Genomic DNA, 15,463 nt, shown 5'->3' with positions numbered 1-15,463 from the left:
CACTTTTGGGCTTCTCTAATCCACCTTCAGCCTCCTGAGAAGCTGGGATCCAGGTTTCCACCATTGGGACCAGTTCTAGGAGCCACATTTTCTTTCATGACACATCTTCTAAATTTAATGAAACATTTTTTCTAAAATTTCCCCTTAAAGGAGTATATTGACTTAACTGAGGTGTGGTACTGAATTGTTCCGCACAGAATGCTGACACAGTCATGCTAAGTGTGCACCCCTCCCGTCTCCACAGGGTCTGTGCCTTACATTACTACTCCTCGCCATTTTCAAGAAAGCATTGCCAGCACTTCCCATCTCCATCACCTTTGGGCTCATTTTCTACTTTGCCACAGATTATCTCGTGCAGCCCTTTATGGACCAACTAGCATTCCATCAGTTTTATATCTAGCATATTTGCAATTAGAATCCCGTGGATATTTCTTCTCTGACTATAATAAAATCTGGGCAGGACAAAGGTGATTTTCCTGTGTCCTCGTCTAACAAAGTCAAGATTCCCAGTTGAACTTTTTCACCCTCCTTCTGAGTTTTCCCGACCACCTGTACTATTGGATACTGGAAGGAGTTATCTATAGAAAACGGTTTTGAAAATTCATCATCATGGTGAACAGTGTCCCTCTGCAGAAACTACCAGATTTGAGGGATAAGGACAAGGAAACATGATAGACCAAGAAGCTGCTCTGCTCCTCCAGCAATGTGATGCTTGGGCACGGGAGATTTCACCAACACTGGGAACGCTCAGGACTATTACCAGGAGGTGAAATGAAGTGATGTAAATCAAACAGAACTCTCATCTTAACACATGTTGGAAATAAACATGTACTGATGGAACATGCACCTTTTCAGAAGATTCTGTGAGGAGAGTGGGCACTGGCAGCAGGCGGCACCGCACAAGGGCTCAAGCTTTCACCTGGACTTTGTCTCTGCCGACTTTTAATTTTTACATAATACTCCCTGTCCCCTTTGAATCACATCAGATGTGTGGTTGGCTTTGACCATTTTTGTTCTCAAGCACTGACACTCATTGTTATGATCTGTGGTTGCCATTTCTTCCCAAGGACAGACTGAACTTACTTGGGGTTGCTTTATCCTAACAGTCTTAACCTCAGGCCCCAAATTTAGTAATTTCTGGAAATAATGGAACTATTGCTTAACCATCCCTTAATCCGTAAGTAAATTCTAGATTTTGCACCAAATTTCTGATTTTTGGACCTACTTCAGGCTCACTTTTGCCCCAGATGCCTGTTTGTCTGTCTTCCCTTCATGTCCATAGCAGTTCTCTTTGACAACAAATGAGGCAGCTCTGTCATGGTAGCAAGTGACCTATTAATGCAGGGCTTTCCTCTCCATGTGATACAAATGATGTGTTGTGAGTCCATGCTGTCAGCTTTGCCGTTCTAACTCCTTCAATGGCAAATAGGATGTGTGCCCAAAGAATTAAGAGTAAAGTGGCTGGTTGAAGCACTTTCTGTCCTGGTTTTTCTTTGTTGCTGGAACCCACTGACAGTAGGTAAGAATTTAAATTAGGGCCTAGGGTTATAGCCCAGTCACAGATTATCTGTCTTTGAAGGCCCTCAGTGAAATCTTCAGCATAGAAAACAAAACCACAGAATTTGAATTAATAGCCCATTACTGGTAGTTTGTAAGCTAGTTGTGTCAGTACAAAGCTAAAGTTTAGAGAAAGCCATTTCTTGGTGAGCTTTGGGAGAACCTAGGGTCAGAAATAAACCAGCTGCCAAGAGGAAAGAGGATGGGCCTCCCGAAGCCAAGTGAGCTCAGTGCACAGGAGGGGCAAAGCAGGAGGACCAGTTGTTCCTCAGGAACCTCACAGTGGGTGATGTGTGGCTTCTGGTGTACCTATCTTTTTGTGAGCTGAGGTTACAGCTGAGCTCAGGTACTACAGGTCAGACAGCGCACAGAGTAACCAGTGGCCTCAGCCAGCCATCAGCTGGGAAGCATTTGTAGGAGACTATCATCATGTGGCTGAAGAAAGGCCATTGTTTCCTCTTTCAAAGCTGTCTGCTTTCTCTCCTAGCCTATCCTATGACCCAGTTTGGGGTTCTCTTTGGAGTTTAAAATGTTTTTCAGTTATGGAATAGTTTTTTTTTTTTTCCTCTCACTGTTGATCAAACCCGGGACTTTGAGCATGCTAGCAATTGCCCTACTACTGTGGTACATCTCATTTAGCCTAGGACAATCCTATTAAGAATTTGACTTCAGGAGACCAGCCTAGTTTGTAATCCCAGCATTGGGAAGTAGAGACAGGTGGCTCTCTGGGGCTCACTGGCCAACCACCCTAGCTACTTCAGCAAGCCCCAGGCCAGTTAAAAGGCCCTGTGTCAAAAAAACAAAGTGTGGAGCTGGAAAATTGGCTCAATGGTTAAGAGCACTGGTACTCTTACAGAGGACCTGGGTTTGGTTCCCAGCATCCACATAGTGGCTAGCAACCATTACTCCAGTTCCAGGGGATCCAACACCCTCTTCTGAGCTCTGTGGGCACTGTACAACACAGGTGCACTTACATACATGCAGGCAATACCCTCATACACATAAAATAAAAATAAATACAAAAGGAAAAAAAAAAGATTTAAAACAGTGACTCTTGAAGAACAATAACCAAGGCTGACCTCTGGCCTACACACACAGACAGGTTCCAGTGCACCCATATAAACACCCCCCTAAAAATGTACAGACTGAGCATTGGCTCTATGGTAGAGAGTGTGTACTTAGCATGTTCAAGACCCTGATTCAGTTCCCAGCACTAAACTTTATAAGCCAAAACTGTATCATCTCAAACAATTGAAAAGAACAGGAAAAACTAGAGCTATGCAAGAGAAGATGAGCTTGTGGTAGTAGGCTTTGTCATCTCTCTTTTTAGCCCCTGTTTAAAACTTTGTTACTTCAGGGCAGGTATGCATGCTATGTTGTACATGGGAAGGTCTGAGGACAGCTTTGTGGTGTCATTCCTCTCCTTCCACCTTCACATGGGTTCCAGGCTACCAAGGCCCACTTGAGACAAGTACCCCATCCCACTGAGCCCTTTCCAAGACTTTGTAGTTCCCACACAGGCAGCAGCATGGGGAACATCACACTCTGAATCTGATTCAAGGTATTTTTGCATCTTTCACTAGAGCAGTTTGTGTAAGGGTCCCAGATATGTTGAGGCTTTCATGTATTTCTGTGTGCACCTTTGTATGTTTAAGTCCATCCATGTATTACTATGTAACAATATGGCAACAATCCCATCCCTTCAGAATTGAGCCACAGACACAGACATCTTTTAAATCATTGGTCTTGAACACATTCTTTTCAGAATCAGTTAAGTGATTCCTAAAGTATCAGAGCACTAGCCTTTCCTACGAAAAATAGTGTCTCCAGAGAAAAAAGCAATTCCACTAAGGATGTGTCATCACACACAGGATGGGGTGGCCACAAGCCAGGCAAAACCCATAATAAAGTATGACCCAAAGACCCTAAGCCACCTAATGAAAAGACAGAAGAAAAGCAGCTGCTAAGGGCCTGGGTCTGACACCTGCAGAATACAGGGCATTTGTGGGTAGAATGCCACCACACTGACCACAGGAATGCCAGTCTCATTTGAGAGATTTGTGGGATTTTGCCAGAAGAGTCCTCCTTCCTGTCGTTGATCCTGCCTAGTTAGTGAGGTCCTAGGGTCAGAGCTCTTGCTCTCATGACTGCATTTCTCCATGAGGAAAAAACAAATCATGGGACAGAAACAGTCATGAGCAATTTATTGGCTTCACAGAAGCAACAAAGAGTTCGTGGTTTTTACTTTTAAACCTCTTGGAAGCTTGGTATCCTTCCATGATAGATGCCCAATGCTCAAATAAGTAATATATTCAGTACTTGTTCTTTATGCAGTCTTAAGCAAATTTGTGTATATGTGTGTGTGTGTGTGTGTGTGTGTGTGTGTTTGTACGCACTTATAAGTGTATATGTGTGGGTGGGTTGGTGTGGTAGGGTCCTGGTGCCTTCACCTTGCTGGGATCACAGGCATGAGCCACCACACCTGCTTAATGTATATATTCTTGATCATAATTTATAGAAGTTAAGCTACCAACAAGATCTTCCAAGGTCAGGCACCATATAAAGGCAGCCTCTGTTTCTGACCCCTTAGAGCCAGGCTTTGTATTTTGTGATGGTTCATGATCTAACCCTGGTACTGTGAAACTACTGTGAAAGGATTTGTTCAAGTCTCTGTGTGCTTGGCATGGTGCTGGAGACCAAGGATACAGAGATATAGAAGGTCTCAAAACGCAGATGGAGTCTCTTGTTTCTGACATATGATCTGATCTGTCTCTATTTGCCTCTCCATCTCTCTGTGTACCCCCCCTCCTTTCTCCCTCTCCCCTTTTTATTGGTCTTTTTGAGACATGGTCTCCCTCCTGAAGCCCCAACTGGCCTGGCTCTCCCTATGTACACCTGGCTGGCCTCGATCTCACAGAGATTGCCTCTGCCTCCCAAGTGCTGGGGTTAAAGGTGTGTTGCGACCATACCCAGCTCCCTCTCCTTTCCTTTCTTCCTTTCTTTTCTGAGACATGGTCTAATGTAGCCCAGGCTGGCCTCAGACTTTCTATATAGCTAAAGATAACCTTGAACTTCTGATCCTTCTGCCTCCACTTCCCACATGGCATGCACCACAATGTCCAGTTTATTTGGTGCTGGGGATCAGACTTAGTGTGTCTGCTAGGCAAGCACTCTACCAACTGACCCACATCGCCAGCCCCACATGACATCTTAAGTACTGTTTGTCCACTTTTCAGTTACTGTTACTGAGGGCTCACAAAAGTGATGCTAAAAGGTGACTTTACTCTTTCAGAAACTAGTCCTTTCAGTATGTCCTCTAAATTAGCTTTTGGGTGGTCCATACATAAGTCTGACTCACCTCTTCTCAATCCCAGGGGTTCCTGAATTCTGAATTTGAGGAAGACTTAAAGACTTGACATTGGTGTTGCCCTTAGGATGGAAATAATGCCGTATCTTGATTATAAATGTGAGGCCAGAAGCAATCCTGGGATCTTCTCACATCTTTAAATTCCTTAAACAGGCTTAAACTTAAAAAGCACACCAGGAGTGGTGGTGCACGCCTATAGTCCCAGCACTTGGGAGGCAGAGGCAGGCGGATCTCTGTGAGTTCAAGGCCAGCCTGGTCTACATAGTGAGTTCCAGGACAGCTGGGGCTACAGGGAGAGCCCACCTCACAAATAAAAAAAAAAAAAAAAAAAAAAAAAAAAAAAAGCACTGCTTTTAGTTCTTCACAGCTGAGTGTACTCACGTCTCAGGGTCACCTGCCTGCTATCACCTGATCAGTCTAGTCATCCAGTAGGAAACTCCAATTTGCACATTGTAAAGCACCCTGGTGCTGAAATGAACCTCTTGAATGTCAAAGCCATTTCCAGGAGCTTGGCAGCAACATGCTTTTTGCTGGGTGCTGGGTCCCCCTGGGTCCTTGAATGTACTGCTGGCACTTGGTTGGGTAGCAGGAAGGATTTTCCAGAAAGCCCTTTTCCTTTTCAAATACACTCCTCTGAACAAGGCTACAGCAGAATGGCACGTACAAGACTGGTGCATGGAGCAGCCAGGTGCCAGGTGGAGGGTTTCCACGGGGTCATCACTCTCAGGGCCCCTGCCTTCTTCTGTGGGTACTACTTTGTACATAACAGACTGTGAATACAACTTTGCTGATAAATACCTTTGGAATTATTGATAAGATACAATTTTGACAGATGATTGCACATGTTCCTGTATTTGCCAAATAAATAAAGAGAGGGTGGATCCAGTTGTGCTAGTTTTCTTACAAGAAAGTATTACACTGGTTAACAGTTACCAAGACAGTTGTATAATACACATGGGTTATTTCTCTCCACTCATGACAGAGTAGTTAAGAAGGCCACACTCTAAAATTGCAATACTAAATCTGTTTCTAACAATTATATATTTCTAATAGCAGATATGTGGACTCCAAATTCATAGGCTCTGCACCTGTGGGTTCAACAAAAGATCAAACATTTTTTTAAAGGTCTGGGCATGGTGACACACCTTTAATCCCAGAACTCATGAGGCAGAGGCAGGTGGATCTCTGTGAGTTCAAGGCCAGCCTGGTCTACGTAGCAAGTTCTAGGCCAGCCAGGGTTACATAGAAAGATCCTGTCCCAAAAAACCAAAACAAAACACTTGAAAAAATTACCTTTGTACTGAACAGGCACAAAATCCTTTTTCTTGTCATCCCCTAGTAAATGCAATTTGTATCACAGACATGGCACAGGCCTGTAATCTCAGCACTCAGGCAGTTAAGCCAAGAAGATTTCTGTGCATTTTAGGCCAGCCTGGGCTACATAGTAATGTATGCATTAGGTTATTTGCAAATACAATGCCGTTTTCTATTCAGGGCTGTCATGTCTGGGTTTTGGTGTGGTGGTTCTGGAACCAGTCACTCCGCCATAGGCACTGACAACTACGTTCTTATACTTAGCTTAAAAAAAGTTTAGAAAATGTAATTAGTGTAAACATTTTCAAACTCAATGATAAGCTTATAGAAAATGTGTGTTTCCAGTATGATGCAAATATTTCATACACTAAGGAATGATCTTAAAAAATTATTAGGGCTAAGGATATAGCACAGTGGTAAGAGTGTGTGTGTGTGTGTGTGTTTTGCATGCCCACAGCCTTGGGTTCTAATCCAACACCCAGGGGGAAAAAAAAAACAAAACAAGAAACTGCTACAGGGCTAGCTCAGCGATTAAGAACGCTGGTTGCCGTTGTTGCAGAGGACCTGGGTTCAGTTCCCAGCACCCACATGGCAGCTCAGAAACACCTGTAACTCTAGTTCCATAGGGAATCCAATGCTCTCTTCATATACTTGCACACAGAATACTCCTCCACATAAAATATAAATAATAAAAATCGGGCTGGGCGTGGTGGCGCATGCCTTTAATCCCGGCACTCGGGAGGCAAAGGCAGGCGGATCTCTGTGAGTTCAAGGCCAGCCTGGTCTACATAGTGAGTTCCAGGACAGCTGGGGCTGCAGAGAGACCCTGTCTCAAAGAGACCGAAAAAAAAAATTGAGATATTTGAAAAGGAAATGGCATGGTACTCGAGTACAGTAAACACAATGTTGACTACCTAAATTGAGCAGAAAGCCAGAGGATGTATTCTTAATGCATGTAAGTGTACCATGTGTATGGAATGCCCACCACAAATGGAAGAGGGCATTGGATTCCCCAGAACTGGAGTCGTAGGCACTTGTGAGCCACCATGTGGGGACTGGGAACCAAACCCGGGTCTTCTACAAGAGCAGCCAGTCCTCTTAAACCACTAAACTATCTCTCCAGTCCCTAGTTTTTGTTTTTTGAGATGAAAGTCTCACTGTGTAGCCCAGGCTGGCCTCATACTCAGAATTCTCCCAACTCATGAGTGGGATAACAGACCTGAGCTTAAGTTTTTAGAACCATGAGATGGTTCGGCAGGTAAAGGCAGTTGGCACCAAGTGTGATGGCCTGAGTTTGATCCCCAGATTTCACATGGGGGAAGGAGAGAACTGATTCACAGGCACGTAAGTGTGCCCCCCCACACACACTTTTAATCCCAGCACTCTGGGAGGCAGAGACAGGCAGCTCTCTGTAAGTTCAACACCAGTGTGGTCTACACAGCAAGTTTCAGGCCAGTTGGGGCTGCAGGGAGACCCTATCTCAAAAAAGACAAAATAAGATTACAAAGTTTTTGCTGGGCATGGTAGCACATGTCTTTAATCCCAGCACTTGGGAGGCAGAGGTAGGCAGATCTCTGTGAGTTCAAGGCCAGCCTGGTCTCCATAGTGAATCCAGGACAGCTGGGGCTACAGGGAGATCCTGTCTCAAAAAGGCCAAAAAAAATTTTTTTATTTGCTATTTTTATTTTATGTGTATGAGTGTATTGCCTGCATGTATGTGAGTGCACCCGTGTTGTGCAAGTTCCAGGACAGTGTCATGCCACGGAGGTCAGAAGACGGCTTTGGATTCCCCTGGAATTGGAGTTTAGGATGGTTTGTAGCTGCCATGTGGGTGCTGGGAATCGAACCTGGGTCCACTGCAAGAGCAGTCAGTGCTCTTAACCACCACACCATCTCTCCAGCCCCCCAAGATTACAAAGTTTTTAATAAAGAAAATGTAAATGGAATTTAAACTCAAAATTTTCTCTGGAAACCAAGTTTGGCAACAAAGGAAGAACCAGAATTAGCCAAGAAGGCAGAGACTATGTACTAAAAACAAAATCAGGAAGGAAGAGGTGTATGGAGACACCCAAGGATAACAGTAAAAGTGATGATTTGTCCAGAGGAAAATCCAGTTAGCTAGCCAAGTCTGTCCCATGTTCACCCACATGTTTCCTTCACTAAGCAGCTTGGAAACCGTAGGGGAGGACGGTGACCTAAGTGACCACCGAGCCATTCAACCTGAGAGGACTCATGGGCTTCAGATTCAGTCTCCTCTGTGGTCTGGCCCTTCTGTGTGGTATGCCATGTCCCGCAAATGGACATGTGATGATTAATCTTGGTTGTCAGGTTGATTGAGGGGAAAACCAGTAAAGCATGCCTCTGAGTGTGTCTCCGAAGGTGTTTCCAGAGACAATTAGCGTGTGTATCAGCACACTCAACAGGGAGACCTGCCATGAGTATGGGCAGCAGCATCCAAGAGCTGGAAGCCCAGACACAACCCAGAGGAGGGAAGGAGAGCTTGCCAGAATGCTCAGTTCTCCTTTTTTCCCCCCTGAGACAGGGTCTCACTATGTAGCCCTGGCTGGCTTTGAACTCAGATACACCTGCCTCTACCTCCCGAGGTGTGGGCCACCACACCAGGTCCTCAGTTCTTGAGCAGGTGCGTTTTTGCTGCTTCCGTTGGTTATATAAGTCGGACTCCAACCTCTTCAGCCTTGCAGTGTGGACACATGGCATGAGCTCTAGGAGCCTGCCGGGGGCTTCCACCCCAACTTGGGGCTGCTTTCATTGTTGCTCTTGTTCTGAGGCTCCCAGTTTCCTGACGGAGCAGCTCCTGGTTTGTCCAGATCTCCAGCTTGCAGGCAGCAATTTCTCTTAATTTTGAGGTTACAATGGGTTTTCTGCAAGGGAGGCTAATTATCAGGCACATTTGCATGTCAAGGTCTTTATAAGGCCTTATTTTGGGGTTAGTATTTGATACAAATGAGTTTCTATTTTGATTCAGACTTCCATTTTCCCCCAACCTTGCTTTCTTTGGAAGCACCTCAGATCATATCAAACCCAGCTGAAGTTGGATTTTGATTGTCTCTTAGTGCTGGACCTGTCCAATTATTGATCTATCTGATCGCATGCTAGAAAGAAGTGATTGGTAACTAGGAGTCAGGTCCAAACCCTTTCAGCCACATTTGAGCAAAAAGACTGGACAGACTGGCTGTCAGGCAGAGTTTTCCTAGCATCCATTGCTAGATTCAGTTTTACCTGCTCTGTGGGCATAAACATCTGGCAAGCATTAATTAGCCTGTTAGCAGTTGTACTTCAGACATATTTCTTAAAACTTATTTTTATTTTAACTATTTGTTGTATGTGTGTGCATCCGTGGGTTTATGCACATGAGCGCAGTTGCCTGCAGAAGCCAGAAGAGGGCAACAGATCCCCTGGAGCTGGCCAGCCTGGGCAACTTTTTCAAGACTGTCTCAAAATAAAGTGGAAAAAGGACTTGGGGTATGTCCCAGTTTGCTTCTCTTACTGTGATAAAACACCGGCCAAAACCAACTTGGGAAGGAAAGAGGAAATGTGCTTGTTACAGTGAATAATGCAGACATAAAGCCAGCAGTAAGAATAAATTTCCACTGGAAGGCAATGTTACTTCTGTAGAGCTTTGAAACATACCATTTCCCAGATAGAGATGGCTCAGTGGATAAAGCACCTGTCCTGCAAGTTTGAGGACAGAAATCCGGGCCCTCAGAACCCACATAAAGCCAGATGCAGTAGTGTCTCGTCTGTGGCAAGATGGGAGGCAGGGACAGGAAGATCCCTAGATACTCATGGGCCTAGCCTCCGGGGACTAACTCCTGAGGTTGTCCTCTGACCTCCACGTGAGTGCCATGGCATGTGTACACACGCACACACACACGTACACCACCACGCACATTTTTAAAAAGAAAGAGACCGTTTCTGAATCAGCCTACCACAGCAGAGTTGAACTCTGTGAAAGGAGGAAGGGCTGAAGGCAGTGATGTGCGTGACCTGCAAACTCTGGCCATGAGAGGAAGGAAACCTCAGACTTCTGGGAGATGAATCTGCAAAACTTCAGAAGAAAAAGCCATTCTGAGGAGTGTAATTGCTACTTGAAATTTAGACAGCAGCAGTTTAAACTTGGAATTAGAAAGTAAATGGACACTGTAAGACAGGAAAAACTGTACTTCAGAAGGTGGGTGAAATGTAAAAAAAAGAGTCAGAATTAGAAATCTAAACCTCTTATAATTTTTATGAAGAGTGGCTTAATAGTCCCAGAAAAGCTTGTTGCTTTAGTGTGACAGTAATGTAAAATAAACGTAATGTGTGGGCTGGAGAGATGGCTCAGCAGGTAAGAGCACTGGCTGCCCTTACAAAGGACCCAGGTTCTATTCCCAGCACACACATGGTAGTAACTCCAGTTCCAGGGGAGCTGATGCTGTCTTCTGACCGCTACAGACTTTGCATGACACAGGTGCACTTACACACATGCAGGTAATACACTCAGACACACAAAATAAAAATAAAATATTTTTTTAAAAAATTAATGTATGGGGTGCCAGGCGTGATGGTGCATGCCTTTAATCCCAGCACTCAGGAGGCAGAGGATCTCTGTGAGTTCAAGGCCAGCCTGGTCTACGTAGTGAGTTCTAAGACAGCTGGAGCTACAGGGAGACCCTGTCTCAAAAAGACCAAAAAACAAACACACACACAAAAAAAAAAACCCAAAAATTAATGTATGGGGCTGGAGAGATGACTCAGCAGTTAAGAGCACTGACTGCTCTTGTAGAGGACCTGGCTTGGATTCCCAGCACCCACATGGCAGCTAACAACCATCTGTAACTCCAGTTCCAGGGGATCTGATGTCTTCTTTTGATCTCGTCAGGCATTGTACAGATGCACCTACCTACATCCAAGCAATACACTCAAACACATAAAATAATAATAAATTTAAAAATAATAAAAATATAATGTGAATAAAATTCTGAGTATGTTTCAGTATAAGTCTCAGTTTTTGGAAAAATATAAATAATTACCTTTCAATTACAGCCAATTTGATTGTACATAGAATTCCTTTTATAAATTCATCTTTTGGCATCATGTGGCATATGTCTGTGATCCCAGCAAAGACTGAGGTAGGAGGACCGAGAGTCCAAGGCCAGCTTTGGCTGCCTAACAAATCAAACAAGACCCTGTCTCAAAAACTAAAAACAAGTACCAAAAGAAGGTTCCTCTTTCATGAACCTTCGCAACTTCCTCTGATCTTTAGGCCCTGCTCAAAGCTCTGTGACTTGCTTCAGTGTTTTGTGCTTTGCTTTATTGGTCTTTGTTTGAGACAGGGTCTCACTATGTAGCTCTGGCTGGCCTGGAACTTGCTATGTAGACCAGGTTGGCCTCCATCTCTCAGCAATCTGTCTGCCTGTTCTGGGATTAAAGGCATGCACCACCATACCCAGCCTGTTGTTCTTGTTTTAAAACACGGCCCTACTGTATAGCCGAGACCTGAAACTGCACCTCTTGCCTCAGCCTCCTGAGAGGCTGACTTTACAAGTGCATGCCACCATACCTGGCTCTTAGAACATATGTCTCTCAGCTACCCTGATTTCTGTTGAATACTCAGGGTAGGAGCTGGGTTTGATGGAGTGCTGCTGTAGTCCCAGCTACTTGAGAAGCTCAGGCAGGATGACCGCTTGAATCCAGAAATTCAGGGCAAGCCTGGACAGCTTGGTAAGACCATCTCAAAGAAAAAAGTAAACCTAAGACAACATAAATTTCAAAGTTCAATAAACCAACATGATATTTTAATTTGTGAGAGAGAGAGAGAGAGAGAAGTGTGCATACTCCTGTACATAACACAACCTGTGACAGTCAACAGACAACTTTCAGAAGTAGATTCTCTCCTTCTACCATGTGGTGCTGGGGATTAAACTCAGGCTGTCAGACTTGGTAGCAGGGGCCTTTACCTGCGGAGCCATCTCACTAGTCCATCAATTTCACTTTTACTTTTTTTTTTTTTTTTTTTTTTTTTTTTTTTGTCTTTTTTTGAGACAGGGTCTCCCTATAGCCCCAGCTCTCCTGGAACTCACTATGTAGACCAGGCTAGCCTTTGAACTCACAAAGATCCACCTTCCTCTGCCTCCCAAGTGCTGGGTTTAAAGGCATGTGCCACCATGCCCGGCTCCAATTTCACTTTTAAAAAGGTACTTTTAGGGGCTGGAGAGTTTAGGGGCTCAGCAGTTAAAAGCACTGACTGCTCTTGCAGAGGACCTGGCTTCAAATCCCAGCACCCACATGGCAACCAAGAACCGTCTTGTAACTCCAGTTCCAGGGGATCTGACTGATACCCTCTTCTGCCCTCTGAAGGCACTGCATGACACAGGTGCACTTATGTACATCTAGGCAAAACACTCATACACATAAAATAAAAATAAATAAATTCTGAGCTGGGCGTGGTGGCACACACCTTTAATCCCAGCTCTTGGAAGGCAAAGGCAGGTGGATCTCTGAGCTCTAGGCCAGCCTGGTCCGCTAGCTGGGGCTACAGGGAGACCCTGTCTATAAATAAACAAACAAACAAATAATTCTTCAGGTGTTTGCTGAACTGTGTATGAAAGACAAACCCACCTCATGGCCCTGAATGTTAGCAGCAAATTCATCTTTCTTTTTTTTTAACCAGTCAAGTTTCTCTGACTGGTCGGCTTGAATTAAGCAAACACTAGGTTTTTTTTAAAGATTATTTGCAGTTTTCAGCTGTTCTTGGCCTGCATAACAGACAAAACAGTTTTTTCTTGCTGCACAGTGACCTTCTCATTCACTTTGGAGATTAGATTATCTGTCTTTTAATTAAACATCCCATCAGTCTAACCAGTTGTTAACCCAGCAGACCTAAATTTACACTTCCAAAAGTGATGACTCTCAGGCGGCTAGGCCCTTGGTTTCTGTGGAGCCACTGCAGTAGGCAAAGCCATTAATTTGAAATTACCCTTTTCTTACCTCAGCTGCAATAGTCTAGGGAGAAAAAACTTGTAAGCAGGCTTTGAAATTAGCAGTGGTACATTTCTGGGTTTGTGTGCTTATTTTTAAAAAAAATTATTTTTATGTGTATGGTTGTTTTGCCTACATGAGTTTATGTGTACTACATGTATGCCAGACCCCCCCCCCCCCAACCCCAAAGGCCAGAAAAGGGAATCAACCCCCTGGAACTAGGTGAATGGTTGTTAGCTGCCATGTGGGTGCTGGGAACTGAACCCAGGTCCTCTGAAAAGCAGCCAATGTCCTTTTTTTTTTTTTTTTTTTTGTCTTTTTGAGACAGGGTTTTCCTGTAGCCCCAGCTGGCCTGGAACTCACTATGTGGACCAGACTGACCTCGAACTCACAGAGATCTGCCTGCCTCTGCCTCCCAAGTGCTGGGATTAAAGGCATGTGCCACCACGCCCGGCTGCAGCCAGTGTTCTTGACCACTAAGCCATTCTCTAGCCCCCATTCCTGACTTTAAAAAAAAATTGTAACTGCATTTTATCTTGAAATATGAGTCCTCAATATCAGAGTTAGAGCAGAGGATGAATAAAGAGAAACAGAGGGTTAGAAAACAATGCAGATCAACATTCCATCTAGACTGCTTAATCCTACAGTCCCTGTAAACTAAAGTGCTCAGGAAAAGCCACACCTGGGCTAAAGATTTGACAAGCCTGATTGTCTCATTAGAACTTTCTGTTTGTGGAGAGTTGAAATGTACAAGATCCAGAACTAAATTTTCTTAGGCTACTGTTTTGTTACCTTAATAGCTGTTCCTTGCCCACCTCCGTGTGTGACCCAACATCCGTGTAACTATCAAATGATACCTTTTAGAATATGTTTGTGGACCACTAGTTTCCACCAACCCATCATGTCATCGGACAGCACCTGAGACCTATGGCAGAGGTTTCCTTGCTTTGGTGCAACCTGCCTGCCTGATGTTCTTATGAATGGATTTGAAAAGTGCCTTGATTTATGACCCTTTTGTTCTATAACTGAAGATTTCATGAAATCTTTTCCACTTTGGAACATGTTATTTTGGGCAAACTGAATTCACATTTCTGGGTTATGGTCATTCCTATTTGGCTCCAGAATAAACTCTTATTCCTTGGAGGTGAGAGCTGTGTTTTGTGTTGACATCACCATTTAAGGATTTACTCTGAGTGTAATTTGCTCATTGATTTAAAGAGCATGTAGGAGCCAGGTGTGGAAGAGACACAAGCCTGCAATCCCAGCACCTGGGAGGCAGAGACAGGAGGCTCGCCACAAGTTTAAGGCCAGCTTAGAATATATATCAAGTTCTAGGCAAGCCAGGGCTACATAAAGGGACCCTGCCTCAAAAATAATAAATAAATTAATTAATTAATTAAAATTTCAGCCGGGCATGGTGGCTCACGCTTTTATTCACACTCAGGAGGCAGAGGCAGATGGATCTCCTGAGTTTGAGGCCAGCCTGGTCTACATAGTGAGTTCCAGGCCAGCTGGACCTACAGCGAGACCCTGTCTCAAAAAGACCAAATAAATAAATTAAATTAAATTAAATTTCGAGATCCCAGCTAGGCATAGTGGCACACACTTGTGATTTCAGCACTCAGGGGGTTGAGGCAGGAGGATTACCATAACTTCAAGACCATTTGGGCTACATAGTGAGTTCTGTGCTAGCCTGGGATACAATGCAAGATTCTATCTCAGAAAAACAGGAAAAAATTGAGAGTCTATTCCATGTCTTACTAGTCTTTCAAGAGAAAAAGAAAATTATATAAGCTCCATATGCTAATATTTTTTCCTGAGGAAAACAAGCAAGGGGTCAGGGTGGGGGAGGCAGTAAAAGAACCAAATGATTTGCAGACACAGGTAATCAAACTGTAAAAGAGGGTGCACAAAAAAATTAAAGCAGACATACCAATCAAACACAAGTTTAAACCACATGAACAGAACCAAAAGGGAATTCGTGAGAGGTGTGAGATCTACACAGGTCATGCAGGATGGGAACCAGCAGACTCCTGGGTGGATCATGTCCAAGTCAGAAAAGACAGTCTTTTTCAGTCCCAGGAGGTACCTAAGGGCCTTCATTAAGGTGGGCCTATAACCAAATCAGATCCTGAATACAATAATAATAATAGTTAAAAAACAAAAAACACAAAAAAAAAACCTTGGGGCTGGAGAGATGGCTCAGCAGTTAAGAGCACTGACTGCTCTTGCAGAGGACCCAGG

General features: G+C 44.1%; 1 protein-coding gene across 4 annotated transcripts in view; it reads left to right on the top strand.

Moving 5' to 3' along the window:
• The window catches only part of Psen1 (presenilin 1), a 65,322-nt gene extending 63,849 nt beyond the window's left edge, over positions 1–1,473 (top strand). For 3 of the 4 annotated variants that reach the window (XM_029554410.1, XM_008849789.3, XM_029554411.1), the window contains one exon: positions 245–400. In XM_029554410.1, coding sequence (XP_029410270.1) covers positions 245–400 — 156 coding nt within the window. Of the gene's footprint in view, positions 1–244 lie in introns of all 4 variants that reach the window. The other variant, XM_008849788.2, reaches the window with a different exon arrangement.
• The last annotated feature ends 13,990 nt before the right edge of the window (positions 1,474–15,463 follow it).

This window comes from Nannospalax galili, unplaced genomic scaffold (genome assembly GCF_000622305.1).
Source record: "Nannospalax galili isolate Female #2095 unplaced genomic scaffold, S.galili_v1.0 scaffold24, whole genome shotgun sequence".
Classification (NCBI taxonomy): domain Eukaryota; kingdom Metazoa; phylum Chordata; class Mammalia; order Rodentia; family Spalacidae; genus Nannospalax; species Nannospalax galili.
The sequence above is the reverse complement of the archived record's forward strand: the minus strand, read 5'-3'. Positions and strand labels throughout refer to the sequence as shown.